Source organism: Penicillium mononematosum (genome assembly GCF_028829835.1).
Source record: "Penicillium mononematosum strain IBT 11891 chromosome Unknown utg000005l:1.0-9366267.0:1.0-9372171.0, whole genome shotgun sequence".
NCBI classification, from domain to species: Eukaryota; Fungi; Ascomycota; class Eurotiomycetes; order Eurotiales; family Aspergillaceae; genus Penicillium; species Penicillium mononematosum.
In genome coordinates this window covers 7,482,836-7,495,411 of record NW_026643275.1, presented here as the reverse complement: position 1 = coordinate 7,495,411, position 12,576 = coordinate 7,482,836, and the positions used below count along the sequence as shown (strand labels likewise).

The 12,576-nt window shown below is 50.2% G+C and overlaps 7 protein-coding genes across 7 annotated transcripts; 4 read left to right on the top strand and 3 right to left on the bottom strand.

Annotated features, from left to right (window-relative positions):
- Positions 1-523: 523 nt before the first annotated feature.
- Positions 524-1,864, top strand: N7519_011047 (inositol monophosphatase family protein; the record flags this gene model as incomplete). Its single annotated transcript, XM_057297820.1, has 6 exons — positions 524-710; positions 768-819; positions 871-959; positions 1,043-1,478; positions 1,570-1,701; positions 1,756-1,864. 6 exons carry the CDS (start codon positions 524-526, stop codon positions 1,862-1,864), a joined length of 1,005 nt encoding a protein of 334 aa, XP_057145702.1.
- A 209-nt stretch (positions 1,865-2,073) lies between these two features.
- On the bottom strand, positions 2,074-3,130 carry N7519_011046 (shikimate dehydrogenase family protein; the record flags this gene model as incomplete). The annotated part of the gene is made up of 2 exons (XM_057297819.1): positions 2,074-2,793; positions 2,831-3,130. 2 exons carry the CDS (start codon positions 3,128-3,130, stop codon positions 2,074-2,076), a joined length of 1,020 nt encoding a protein of 339 aa, XP_057145701.1.
- Positions 3,131-3,653: 523 nt separating this feature from the next.
- N7519_011045 (uncharacterized protein) lies at positions 3,654-4,409 on the top strand (the record flags this gene model as incomplete). The annotated part of the gene is made up of 2 exons (XM_057297818.1): positions 3,654-4,043; positions 4,098-4,409. The coding sequence occupies 2 exons, from the start codon at positions 3,654-3,656 to the stop codon at positions 4,407-4,409; spliced, it is 702 nt and encodes a 233-aa protein (XP_057145700.1).
- Positions 4,410-6,188: 1,779 nt separating this feature from the next.
- On the top strand, positions 6,189-8,044 carry N7519_011044 (sugar porter family MFS transporter; the record flags this gene model as incomplete). The annotated part of the gene is made up of 4 exons (XM_057297817.1): positions 6,189-6,725; positions 6,789-7,193; positions 7,252-7,605; positions 7,661-8,044. The coding sequence occupies 4 exons, from the start codon at positions 6,189-6,191 to the stop codon at positions 8,042-8,044; spliced, it is 1,680 nt and encodes a 559-aa protein (XP_057145699.1).
- A 307-nt stretch (positions 8,045-8,351) lies between these two features.
- On the bottom strand, positions 8,352-9,464 carry N7519_011043 (Gfo/Idh/MocA family protein; the record flags this gene model as incomplete). Its single annotated transcript, XM_057297816.1, has 1 exon — positions 8,352-9,464. The coding sequence occupies one exon, from the start codon at positions 9,462-9,464 to the stop codon at positions 8,352-8,354; it is 1,113 nt and encodes a 370-aa protein (XP_057145698.1).
- Positions 9,465-10,120: 656 nt separating this feature from the next.
- Positions 10,121-11,131, top strand: N7519_011042 (sugar phosphate isomerase/epimerase family protein; the record flags this gene model as incomplete). Its single annotated transcript, XM_057297815.1, has 1 exon — positions 10,121-11,131. One exon carries the CDS (start codon positions 10,121-10,123, stop codon positions 11,129-11,131), a length of 1,011 nt encoding a protein of 336 aa, XP_057145697.1.
- A 474-nt stretch (positions 11,132-11,605) lies between these two features.
- On the bottom strand, positions 11,606-12,333 carry N7519_011041 (FKBP-type peptidyl-prolyl cis-trans isomerase; the record flags this gene model as incomplete). Its single annotated transcript, XM_057297814.1, has 6 exons — positions 11,606-11,645; positions 11,695-11,733; positions 11,806-11,826; positions 11,880-11,940; positions 12,053-12,123; positions 12,200-12,333. 6 exons carry the CDS (start codon positions 12,331-12,333, stop codon positions 11,606-11,608), a joined length of 366 nt encoding a protein of 121 aa, XP_057145696.1.
- Positions 12,334-12,576: the final 243 nt, after the last annotated feature.

Genomic DNA, 12,576 nt, shown 5'->3' with positions numbered 1-12,576 from the left:
TGAGGGGCCACATCATTTCATATATTCGTAGATGCTATAGACATATAAAGCATGTTCATGCATGTAATGGTTGGCTGGAATGATGTACGATATAATTAGAACACACGAACAATTTCACCTAAGCATAGTGGAGATTCGAAGAACATACAGAGTTGCATTAATGTGCCTGTCTGAACAATATGCGCGAGAGACGGGCAATTCAAAAAGGTCTGGATTGGAATGTCATGACTATCATCCGAATTACTGCCATGTAGACAGATATATTAGAAGCGAGTCAAAGAATAGTGCGCATAAACCCAGGTTTTATACTCCGTATTGAAGGTGACCCTATTAATTCTCCATAAAGTGGGGAAATATCTCGATAAGCAACACCCGAGGTCGGCTAGTGACGGTTATTTTGAATATCCAATTTTCACCGGATGACTCAAGAAGCTAGACTTTCTTTCTTGGAATCTTTTCTTATATTAACAGACTTTGATACATCTCTTGTATCTTGTACACATCCCTGTTACCCCATTCCACCATGGCCATCGGACCCTTCACCCAAGATGAGCTGGACGAGATATACACGTTCGCAGTAGATCTAGGCCGAAAGGCAGGCAAGCTGCTCATGGAGCGAGTCGACCAACGTATCTCAGACGCAAATGGCCACTCCAACACCTTTGAAGAGAAGGAAAACTCAGTAGACATTGTGACGCAGACCGACGAAGGTACGCCGCAGCTGATAAGGCATATTGGACATTATCGCTAACAGTTTTACCTGGCAGACGTCGAAGTATTCATCCGAAGTGCCCTGGAGGCCAGATATCCGTCTCACAAGTTAGTCCTCTTTCTCACACTCCACTGCCAGCAAAGCTAACAAACCCCTAGATTCCTCGGCGAGGAGGCATATGCCAAAGGACAGTCGCGCGACTACCTCATTGATGAGAAACCAACATGGTGTATCGACCCATTAGATGGTAAATCAAGACCTCTTGGACCTTGGTCAACTGCTCGTGGTTGCAAAGACATCGCAAGACAACTCAACTAATAACCCCCCCAGGAACCGTAAACTACACACATATTTTCCCTATGTTCTGTGTCTCAATCGGCTTCATCGTGCAACATAAGCCAATAATCGGTGTAATCTATGCCCCCTTCACAGATCAGCTCTGGTCTTCTTGCAGCGGGCGCGGGGCCTGGCTGAACGAGACTCGCCGCCTTCCGCTCATCCACAACCCAACCCCGCCAATGCCGGCCAATGCGCCTTCACAATGTATCTTTTCTTGCGAGTGGGGTAAAGACCGTCGTGATATTCCGGATGGAAATATGCATCGCAAGATTGAGAGTTTTGTTAATATGGCTGCGGAGGTGGGGAGTCGGAATGGGAGAGGTGGTATGGTGCATGGTGTGCGCAGTTTGGGTAGTGCGACGCTTGATCTCGCGTATGTTGCCATGGGATCTTTTGATATTTGGTGGGAGGGAGGTTGTTGGGAGTGGTGAGTTTTGCTTCTCTTTTTTCTTTCTTTTTCTTTTCTTTTATATCCTTGAAGAGTCGGATGTTTGGTATGCTTGTGCTGATTATTATAGGGATATCGCTGCTGGTGCCGCTATACTTTTGGAGGCTGGTGGACTTATGACTACTGCTAACCCACCAGAGGATGTGGATACGGCGCCCATCGAGGATGTCCGACTCGGCAGCAGATTGTATTTGGCTATTAGGTGAGTCTGGGTTGTTTCTTTTGTCTTTCATCCCGCTAATCAATGACATTTCAGACCCGCTGGCCCATCCGCCACCGAGACAGGCCGCGAAACCCAAGAGCGGACAGTACGCGAAGTCTGGCGCCGAGTCCGTAGCCTGGAATACTCACGGCCTGGAGCCTGAATAATCTTGGAGCGGTTTGACCTTGTTCTATTCCGTATAGACGTCTGATGATATGTACAGATTTACATATTGACCTTATGGTAGGTCCAGAGAGAAATGCATGTCAAAACAAAGACGCCATCCGTATATATATAGACAATGCAACTAGCAGCTATCTTGCGCTCTATACAATGATTTAAAAAAGTCGAAACATGATCGTAAAAAAGAAATCACAGGCTAGACTTCGCAGATTCCCGTTCAGCGATGGTCTTCGCAACAAGGTCTTTAACCTGTTTCACAAGGCCAGGAGTACCGATGACATCCATTCCAGTCCAAAGACGGGCCTGCTCGAGACCCTGCCAAATCAGAGCCTCAGAGCCAAGGATGACCTTCCACCCGCCAGCAGAAGCCAAGTGAGCGATCTCAGTCCATGGCGTGGGGTGGTAGCACATCTCCAAGATAACACCCTGCTGCTTGTCTGCATCAGCAGCAGTACCCAAGAAAGCCTGGATGATAGCGCGAGCGCGGAGCTCCTCAGGAGATTTCGGAGGGTAGTTGGGAATACCAGAGACAATAGCCGCGGGGGCCTCGAGACGGGCCGCGTCGGCAGGGTCAGTGACGGGGATAAGGGGAGCCTGGGCATTAGGGTCGGGGTTACGACGACGGTCTTCCTCGAGGATGGCGGCGACCTCGGCGGCGTCGCGGTTGACGACGTAGATGCGACTGGAGCCGAGCCAGCGACGCATAACGTAGATGGCAGTGCGGGCAGTGCCACCACCGCCGATGATGAGCGCAGGCCGGCCGCGGAAACGGGATGGGTCAGGTGCGTTCTGTGTAAGGGCTTCCCGGATGCCGTCGCAGTCGGTGTTGGTGCCGACGTACTGGCGCTGACCGGTTGTTGGGTCATCGCGAAGGAAGATGGTGTTGCAGGCGCCGGCTTGGCGGGCGTGCTCGGTAAGGTCGTCTCAGGTATGGCATGATTGCGACCTTGTGAGGCATCGTCACGGACGAGCCGACGAATTTGGGATTGGACTTGATCGATGCTAGGTATTTCTCAATTGGTGGCGACCGTGTGTATGGGGGCGGGTATGTCTCTGATGAGCCAGACACGCTGGATAGGGGGATTTGGGTCCAATTGAGGCCGAGCGCATTGTAGACTGTCTGATGGAGAGGCGGAGAGAGAGAGTTCAGAAGAGGGTGGCCGTACAGATAGGCGACACCATCGCGGTTGGAGGGGATGGAGATGGGCTCTTCTGGCGGCGCTTGGTTGATTTCTGTGAGAGACATGATGAATTATGTGTATTGATCTGCTTGGATATGCAGACCTCGGAGAGGGGTGGCCTACAATGTTATAAGATGAGATTCGAATTCCAGAAAATACTTAGCCTCACTATGCGATGTCCCATGGATATTTACTCTGCCGGGTGGGGCTTTCCTGTTTTCCCCTGTAGCTGCCGCCGCTTTTATGTTTCACTCCGGGGAAAGATTGAACCGAGGCATCTATTAAGCTGGCTTCTCTCCCAATTGACGATTAATTTCCTAATCCACCCGAGGCAAAGTAGTTAAGTAGTTATCTTGGGCTAAAAATTCGGAATAACTCACAATTTATTCTGTATATTATAGGCTATTGTAGAACGAAGCAAGGGGTACAAACGGCCGTCTGCATGTTGACCGCTGGGCCATTAAGGGGCCAGCGGTCCATCACCGGAGATCATTGTTTTCGGTCAGCTTCAAATCTTCAACGAAGAAACGAATGTATTGATATCTCAAGTTTTACTCATCGTCATCGACTTAGTATTCGACTACATATATGAATCCATGTATAACTGACCCAGACCACATTGTCCCTTCTGACCTATATGCGGACTTGCCCCTTTACGGGCGGTATTCTCCAAAACCGGACGACTTCTGCATTGATGTACAGCATGCCAACTCTCAGTCCACGGGCTCATTAAAATACTGGGCTTCAGTACTTGATCTTTGCGACGAATCTGTGAGGATCTACCCAGGTGATGTGGGTGGTCGTGATGTGTTCGCCGTTGGCAGTATCATTGTCAAGTCAAATCATCTCCATACGCAAGAGAGCGCAGAGATGGAGCTGGGCTACTCGTATGCCGATGCCAATGAAGTACAGGCTATTTCAATTGCGAAGAACGTCCTAAATGACGTCAAAGTGCCAGAAATTTACTTCAACAGCAAGGTACCTATTCTCAACTCGCTACTTAGTCTTCCAGGGTCATTTACACCGTATTAGATCAACGATCGCCAGGTATCAGTCCAGGAACGGCTTCCGGGTGTTGCGTTGACCGTTGCATGGCCGTATCTATCACAAAGCCAAAAGGAGTCCTTCAAACAGCAAGCACGAGAGATACTTCGGCAACTGCACTCCATAAAGCCTACCGATATGGGCCAGATTCGGTCACACGTCGTGCCTGATCCCAACATCCTCACCAATGGACGTATCCACCCCCTAGAAGCTGATATTCTTTTCTCGGGCACCAACACCGACCTAGACTTTGGCTTCATCCACAACGACTTTACCGAGTCCAACATCATAGTTGATTGACAAAAATTGTGGGGCTCATTGACTGGGAAACCGCTGGCTTCTTTGGCTGGAACACGGCTAGAGAAGTTCATCGTACAGCTAGACCACGCGATAGTTCGATTTGGAAAGATCTCTATGAGCAAGATGCCTCATTTCTTGAGGGATAGTCGATGTATACCCGCATCGATAATGTCAAAGAAAGCGAGGAGATTGAATTGTTCATCGAAGGAAAGAATCTGTGTATCCGATGGTCTACTTAGACATCCCATTGTCTAGTTTTCTCCGTGGAAGCAGGCAGAGATAGTTATGCAGTGCCACTTATCTGAGGTGATTATCGGAGTCGATCGTAATGTGCTTGAAGTTAGTCAATTATTGGGGATAGGCCTAAAAGGGCTCAGAAAAGGTTATATCGACCGGCGATTGGTTTCTCCATAGAGAGTTCACGGGTGGATCGAAAACAATTTCCTAAACCCGGGGAAAACCATTCTGCATAATTCCAAACGAACGGCCTGAGTGAACCCACTGGTCTCGGAAAAACCCCAGCGTCTACTTTATTTTCCAGCGACAAGGATGGATGTAGGCGTAGTGGAGTCTACAGAAAACGGACGAGGCACCGGGTGGAGAAATGATTTGCTCTTCCACCCATGCCACTCTCAGTGACTAATGTCATTGCCTACCTCTATAGTGAAATAGCTACGTTCGAATTATAGATTTGTTGTTTTACTCAATATAAACCATGAGACTTTCATTAGCTTCGTCGCAAATTCAATACCTCACTGTCAAGTCTGCGCCACTACACAACATCTACCGGGCTGAATGCTTTCCCCTTACAGCCACCCATACCCCACGGGGAATTTGCTTTGAGACGCAGAAAACTCTACGAGAGCCAATAGAAAGGCCACTGATACCATGAGTGATGACTGGAGAACGCATAAATGGCCCAGCAGACAGTCCTCAACGGATACTTCGCAGTGCGCATCTCCATAAGCTCCCGGGATAAGGCTTTTCCCCGCCACCCATGTCCAGCAATCGATCATTGGCCGTTTTCCACCTCCCCCGTTCATGGATCCATTTCAATTTATCCAATCAGAACAATGACCATTTGCCATTTCACACCACTGGATCGTGCACTGCATTCCGGGGTACCCCAGAGAGATCTGACAATGCACGTTGTCGCGGGATACTGGAAACCCGCCGGGGAAAGTCCCCACATCTTTCAAGCGGCATCGGATCCCCACAATTCAACGTCTTAAGCGAATAATCTCAGTCCGCAAGACTTGGTAGAGCAGAGTTTGCATATCCCTCTTCAAGCCAATTTCTTGGGGGCAAGCCACTCCGGTGCCAAGAGGCGACAAAAGGTTATTGTCCTCACGCGCACAGAGGAACTTAGAATATTCGTTTTGCCGCGCCTTGGCTTTCTTCGTTCTTTTTGGACGAGATTTTGACGAGTGCTATACCTTTCTCCGACTCCGCATCCCCACGGTTTCTTCCCCTTTTCCAATCCCCGGATTCTCTCTCTTTTCCTTGGGGCAAATCGACAGTCCGGGGCTCAATCCTATTTAGATCTTGTCCACCCTCCTTCTGTTCTGGAAATCGTGGTGTGGACTTTCTTCTTAGTTTCCTCTTCTCTCTTCTGCCTTGAACCTGCACTGTATCTCATATATACCTTCATACGTGGTGATCGTCCTTCCTAGGACGTACATCTGACTGCCTCTCTGCATCTAGCATTGGGGATCAAGGTCATCTGGTTACAGAGGCTCTTGCAATTCTTCTTCAAGTCTTCTATATCATACCGCCACAATGTCTATCCTGAAGCTAGTCGAGGACCGGCCGACGCCTCGAGCGGTCTACAACTGGAGAATCTATCTCCTGGCCGCGGTGGCCTCATGCACATCCTGCATGATTGGCTACGACAGTGCTTTCATCGGCACTACCCTCTCTCTTAAGTCCTTCAAGAGCGAGTTCAAATTCAACGAGATGTCCGATGCTACCGAGAACCTGATCAGCGCAAACATCGTCTCGTGCTACCAGGCCGGTGCCTTCTTCGGTGCATTCTTCGCCTATCCCATCGGCCACTTCTGGGGTCGTAGGATTGGCCTATTGTCTGCTGGCTTGGTTTTCACTCTCGGTGCTGGTATCATGCTTGGTGCTAATAGCGACCGAGGACTTGGCCTCCTTTATGGTGGCCGAGTCCTAGCCGGTCTTGGTGTCGGAGCAGGCTCTAACATCACCCCTATTTACATCTCCGAATTGGCTCCTCCGGCTATTCGCGGTAGATTGGTTGGTGTGTATGAGCTGGGCTGGCAGATTGGTGGTCTGGTAGGATTCTGGATCAACGTGAGTCATCCTTGTCGCTTTTTGTCTGACTTGCCTTGTTGGATGCTAACGCAATATCTATAGTTCGGTGTTGACGAGACCATGGCACCGAGCCACAAGCAGTGGCTTATTCCTTTTGCTGTTCAGCTGATTCCTGCTGGTCTGTTGCTCATTGGTGGCTACTTCATCCGGGAATCGCCTCGTTGGCTCTTCGGACGCGGTCGCCGTGAGCATGCTATCAAGAATCTTTGCTGGATCCGCCAGCTGCCCGAGGACGATATCTATATGATCGAGGAGATCGGTGCCATTGACCAGGCCCTGGATGAACAACGCCGTAGCATTGGTATTGGCTTCTGGAAACCCTTCAAGGCGGCCGGGACCAACAAGAAGGTTATGTGGCGTCTGTTCCTCGGAGGTGCATTGTTCTTCTGGCAGAATGGATCTGGCATCAATGCCATCAACTATTACAGCCCCACTGTCTTCAAATCGGTAAGTCAAATCTCGTTGCGATGTGAGCGTTGAAGGCCGATGCTAATTATGCTTCCAGATTGGTGTCAGGGGTACCAATACTAGTCTGTTCACGACTGGAATCTTCGGCGTAGTGAAGACTGTCGTGACTTTCATTTGGCTGCTGTGGCTGATTGATCACGTCGGTCGCCGTAACCTGTTGTTGATTGGCGCAGCAGGTGGTTCCGTGTGTTTGTGGATCGTCGGCGCGTACATCAAGGTCGCCAAACCTGAAAATAACACGAGTGACAGCTTGAGCGGCGGTGGTATCGCAGCCATGTTCTTCTTCTACCTGTGGACCGTCTTCTATACCCCAACCTGGAACGGTACCCCCATGGGTCCTGAACTCGGTAAGCATCCCCAGACATTGGAATTCCCTGGGCATTGGAACATTGCTCCCATACCTAGTCGATAAGCAAGCCTTGAAACAATGCTAACAGGGCCTGCAGGAAATGTTCGATCCCAACATGCGTTCCTTGGCACAGGCATGCGCCGCCGCCTCCAATTGGTTCTGGAACTTCCTCATCTCGCGCTTCACTCCGCAGATGTTCACAGCCATGGGATACGGTGTATACTTCTTCTTCGCATCATTGATGATTCTGTCCATTATCTTCGTGTACTTCCTCATCCCTGAAACCAAGGGTGTTCCCCTGGAGAGCATGGACCAGCTCTTCGACATCAAGCCCGTGTGGCGTGCCCATGGGCAGATGCTCGCCCAGCTGCGTGAAGATGAAGAGCGGTTCCGCAATGACGTCGAGGCTGCCGGCGTTGATGTGGGCAAGGTCCGCCCTGAGCAAGTCGAGGATAGTGCGGCTGAGCCAAAGTATGCTTGAACCATGCGGCCGACATTTTCCGTGTTGATATCGTTTGTGGCGTTGTGCAAGTTCTTGCGACGTTGATTGTCTGGCAAAGGCTCAGCTCGTTGTTGGGATGATTTCGGATTAGACATCTTGCGATCTTTGTGTACTAGGATTGCCTAGTTTATATACACTTCGCTGAACGAGTGAAAAGAAGCAAATGGCCCAATAAATATACCCCTGTGTACCTTCTCACTCGCCTTTTCGACATGTCGTAAGAAGATCAGATAGGCGCACGCGCCTCACAGACCACTATATCCAGTAAAATCATATCAGTATGTAGCTAGTTATTCGACTTCGCCAACAAGTTAACATCAATATCTACAGGCTGACCTGACTGCATAGCCTTCTGAACAGCCTCACAAACAATCAAAGCACGCAAACCTTCTTCGCCGGTACAGCTAGGAACAGCATCCCCATTGATAACATCAACAAAATGCGCAAGTTGGAGATCAAAAGGCGCCTCGTCATCTGGAAGCGGAATCCGCTCAACAGTCAATGGTGAATTCCAGCTCTTCTCCGGGCTAGCATCATAACTCCAGCGGGTCAGATCCGGCACACTAAGCGAAGCATCCGAGCCAAAGATGCGATAAAAGTCCGAGTCACCACCAGTCGTCGACCGTGGGATGAGCGGGTTCTCGCCCGTGCCAGTCTCAAAGTTATGCGGCGAGGGCGTCGCATCACAGACCAGAAAAGTGCCAACAACACCCGATGCAAAGCGCAGTGTCAGGGCGGCACCTTCGTCGGCATTGTGCGGTGGGCTGGGGCGCTGTGGCAGCGTGCGCTCTGCTGTCACGCGCACGATAGGCCCGAAGAAGTGGTGCATCAGGTCGATGTCGTGGACAAGATTAATGGGAATGGCACCGCCTCCGCGCTCATTCGATGCGCGCCAGTCTGCGGGTGGGGCGAAATATGCATCTGGCTTAAACAGGGTCCACAGACCGTTGACGGCAATGGGGCGGCCGAGAGATCCAGCATCGAGCACAGCTTTCGTGACTCGTACGTAAGGGTTAAAGCGGCGGTGGTGGCCGACTAGGAGCTTGAGATGGGCGCGCTCTGGAGCTTGGGCGAACTCCAGTAGGGAGCGGCCTGTTTCCAGGGTATCGCTCACAGGCTTTTCGAGGAGGACGTGGACTCCGCCTGCCAGAAGCTCCTTTGCGACTGGGACATGCGTGTGGTTTGGTGTGCAGACAATTGCTGCGTCGGGGCGGTGGGGCGATGCAAGTAGTGAGGCCACAGAAGGGTAGTAATTGGTTTTGAGGCTGGATGCAGTTGCTTCGCCGGTTGGCATTGGATCAACCAGGGCAGTAAGCTCTGTTGAGGGGCTCGAGATAACGGATTGCGCGTGGCGAGGGCCAATAAGGCCGGCACCGATAATGGCAACTTTGATGGGCATGATGCTGGTTGAGGTCAAAAGCGAATTTCTGAATTAATGGAATGTGTATGAAATTTAATCCGGTGGCTTTCGTGTTTCTTTTAGTTGCGGAAAATGTGGTATTTCCCCGGATTCTGAGCAGCATTTACGATTCGGCGCCGGTTCTCCGGTCATGTTCGGACCCGGAAAATATCTCGCCGATACCTGCGGGCAATTTGCTTCAATGGCCAGGAAACCATTCTAAGAGAAAGCAAAATTCCCCGATGTGGAAGAGTGGAGTGGTGGGGAGGAAGTGGAACTGGCGGGAAAACGCAAAAGGGGGGAGCGTTTACCCGGCCATGTGACTTGCCTCGTCATCAACATACGAATGGATCATACCTAGGTAGGTAACAGGCCAGGGAAAACGTTCATCACAGAACTGTAGGGGATAACGTTTTGTCGCAGTCGTTATGGTATCTTTCATTTTATAACCTAGAAAACCCCTAATATCGTTGGTTGTCCACCTTGAAGACATCCTCGCCCCCTATCTCTCGGCTTGGAAACTCTAAAGAGAAAGAAACTCTGGCGCGAAATCAACCTTTCATTTTATCATATTTTCAAAATGGTTTCCAACCGCCCCGGCATTGCTTCAATGTCCCTGAGGTCGGCCGTGGGTACATGACCTACCCGGCAAGCTGATGCAAGCCGCAGACCACGGCTTCGAGGGTATCGAACTCTTCTTCGACGACCTAGACTGCTATGCGCAGCGTGTATTTGGCGGCGATCATCTCGAAGCCGCGCGGTCAACACGACAGATGTGCAAGCGCCTAGGCCTGACTATTATCTGTCTGCAGCCATTTTCCATGTACGAGGGCCTCATCGACCGCGCTGAGTCAGACCGGCTCATCAATGAGAAGCTCCCTAAATGGTTTACCCTAGCGCGGGCGCTAGGCACAGATATGATCCAGGTTCCATCAAACTTCCTAGGTCCAGACCCAAAGACCGGTGCTGCTCGCACCACCGGCGACCGCACTGTCATTGTTCGTGATCTCCAGCGACTAGCCGATTTAGGCGCCGGTGCTGGGTTCCGGTTTGTCTACGAGGCTCTATGTTGGGGTGATCATATTGATACTTGGGAAGCCTCATGGGAGGTGGTCCGCGATGTCGACCGTCGCAACTTCGGTCTCTGTCTTGACTCATTCAATATCGCCGGTCGCGTATATGCAGACCCTGCTGCACCATCAGGTCGTACACCTAATGCGGCTGCGGATTTGGCGGCCTCATTGCAGCGTCTGCGTACTGCCAACATCGATCCAGCCAAAATCTTCTATGTTCAGCTTGTGGACGGTGAGCGTCTTTCTGCCCCGTTGGATGAAAAGCACCCTTTCCACGTCGCTGGACAGCCTGTACGCATGAATTGGTCACGTAACGCCCGCCTATTCCCTCTCGAGGAGTCGCGCGGTGGTTATCTGCCCATTATAGACGTCGCGCGCGTCTTCTTCGAAGATATCGGCTTCCGTGGCTGGGTTTCCCTTGAACTCTTTAGCCGGACTCTCGGAGAGACCGATCCATTTGTTCCCGCCGACCACGCTCGCCGCGGTATGGACTCATATAAGAAGATGGCCCGTATCTTGCGTTGGGATGAGCCTTCTGAAAATACCTCGGTGCCAATCCCGGCCCCCGAGGCGCCTGTCCAACACCGCCTCTAAGATTCTGCATTTTCATTCTGTATAGCATATGTGTTGGCGAACGAGAACAAGAAGCAGAGTGAATAACTGTATTGAAACAGACCAACAGAAGACTGGGGGAGGAAGATAGAGAGAGACTAAGAGAGAGGAAGGAGGTAAACAAGCAGGCAATACTGGCGTGACAAATCAGGCAGCTATCCAGGTCACATGAACGAGGCTCCAACAATATGGCATCTGTACATACATCTTTTAACGACTTTTGACGATATTCTTTTTGGCATAGCGCGGGTATACTCAGTTATTGCCAGGCCATTCCCAGGGACCACTGGGCTTTAGTACCTGGGTAACCTGTATGCTTTACCAATCATATAACATCGAGGTCTACGATGGGTCGGAATACAAACAAGGATTTACTTGTGCTGTAAGGAAGTGGCAAAGTGGGCAAAATATGGTAGCAAATACAGCTGATAATGTCATGCTTGTGGTCTTGCTTATTTAGGCGCTCTTGTTGTTGATCTTAAGAAGCTCGACCTCACTGCAGAATAGTTAGTTTCAAAGTAGTGCTATTCATTGCATAGACTTACAAGATCAGAGTAGAGCCTGCGGGGATCTTGCCAGCCGCCCTATATAGAAGAAGAATGTTAGAACACGCAGCGTGTGTGGTAAGCGGCTGTATGCCGAGTGTGTTCACGTACTTGTCACCGTAGCCGTAGTCGCTAGTATATAATGTTAGTCTTTATCCAATTTCCTATCGAGGGACTTCACTCACGGGGAAATCGTCAGGGTTGCCTTCTCTCCCAGGGTCATCTGCAGAACGCCCTCATCCCAACCTAACCAGATAGATAGTATTAACATCCAATGTAACAAGGCAAGAGATTCAATCAATGCATATATAATGATTTCATTGAAGATAAAATAAAGCGAAGAGAATGAGAGAGATACCCTTGATGACCTGTCCAACACCAATCTGAACATTCAAAGGGCCACGGCCAGGGGTCCTGGAGCTATCGAATCTATTTCCATGAATAATTAGTATTCAAATTACCCATGTCATAAGCCACATAGCTCTGGGTATGACAGTCAGCTTACTGCTTGCCCTGGAAGCCCTTGTTGGCCTTCTTAGCGTCGTAGATCCATCCTGTGTAGTGGATAGAGACCTTGTCGCCCGAAGCAGGCGAGTCAGAGCCGTTACCACGAGTAATAATCTTTCTCTCAACACCCATATTGAATTCTGGTGTTGTAGTTAACGTGAGAGTGAAAAAAAGTAAGAGATGAAAGAAGAAGTGAGGTTCGAGGGGCAACGCTGATTCGTAATTTTCTTAAAGTGGGGGGAAAGCGGGAGCGAATGATCTCCGATATAATCTACATGCCATGTCTTCAATGTTCCGAGTGAACATCTCACATTCTAGGAGAGGTTAGAAAGTCACCGAATACGCTCAGCATCCTCTTGCAATTTCAATCTTGTC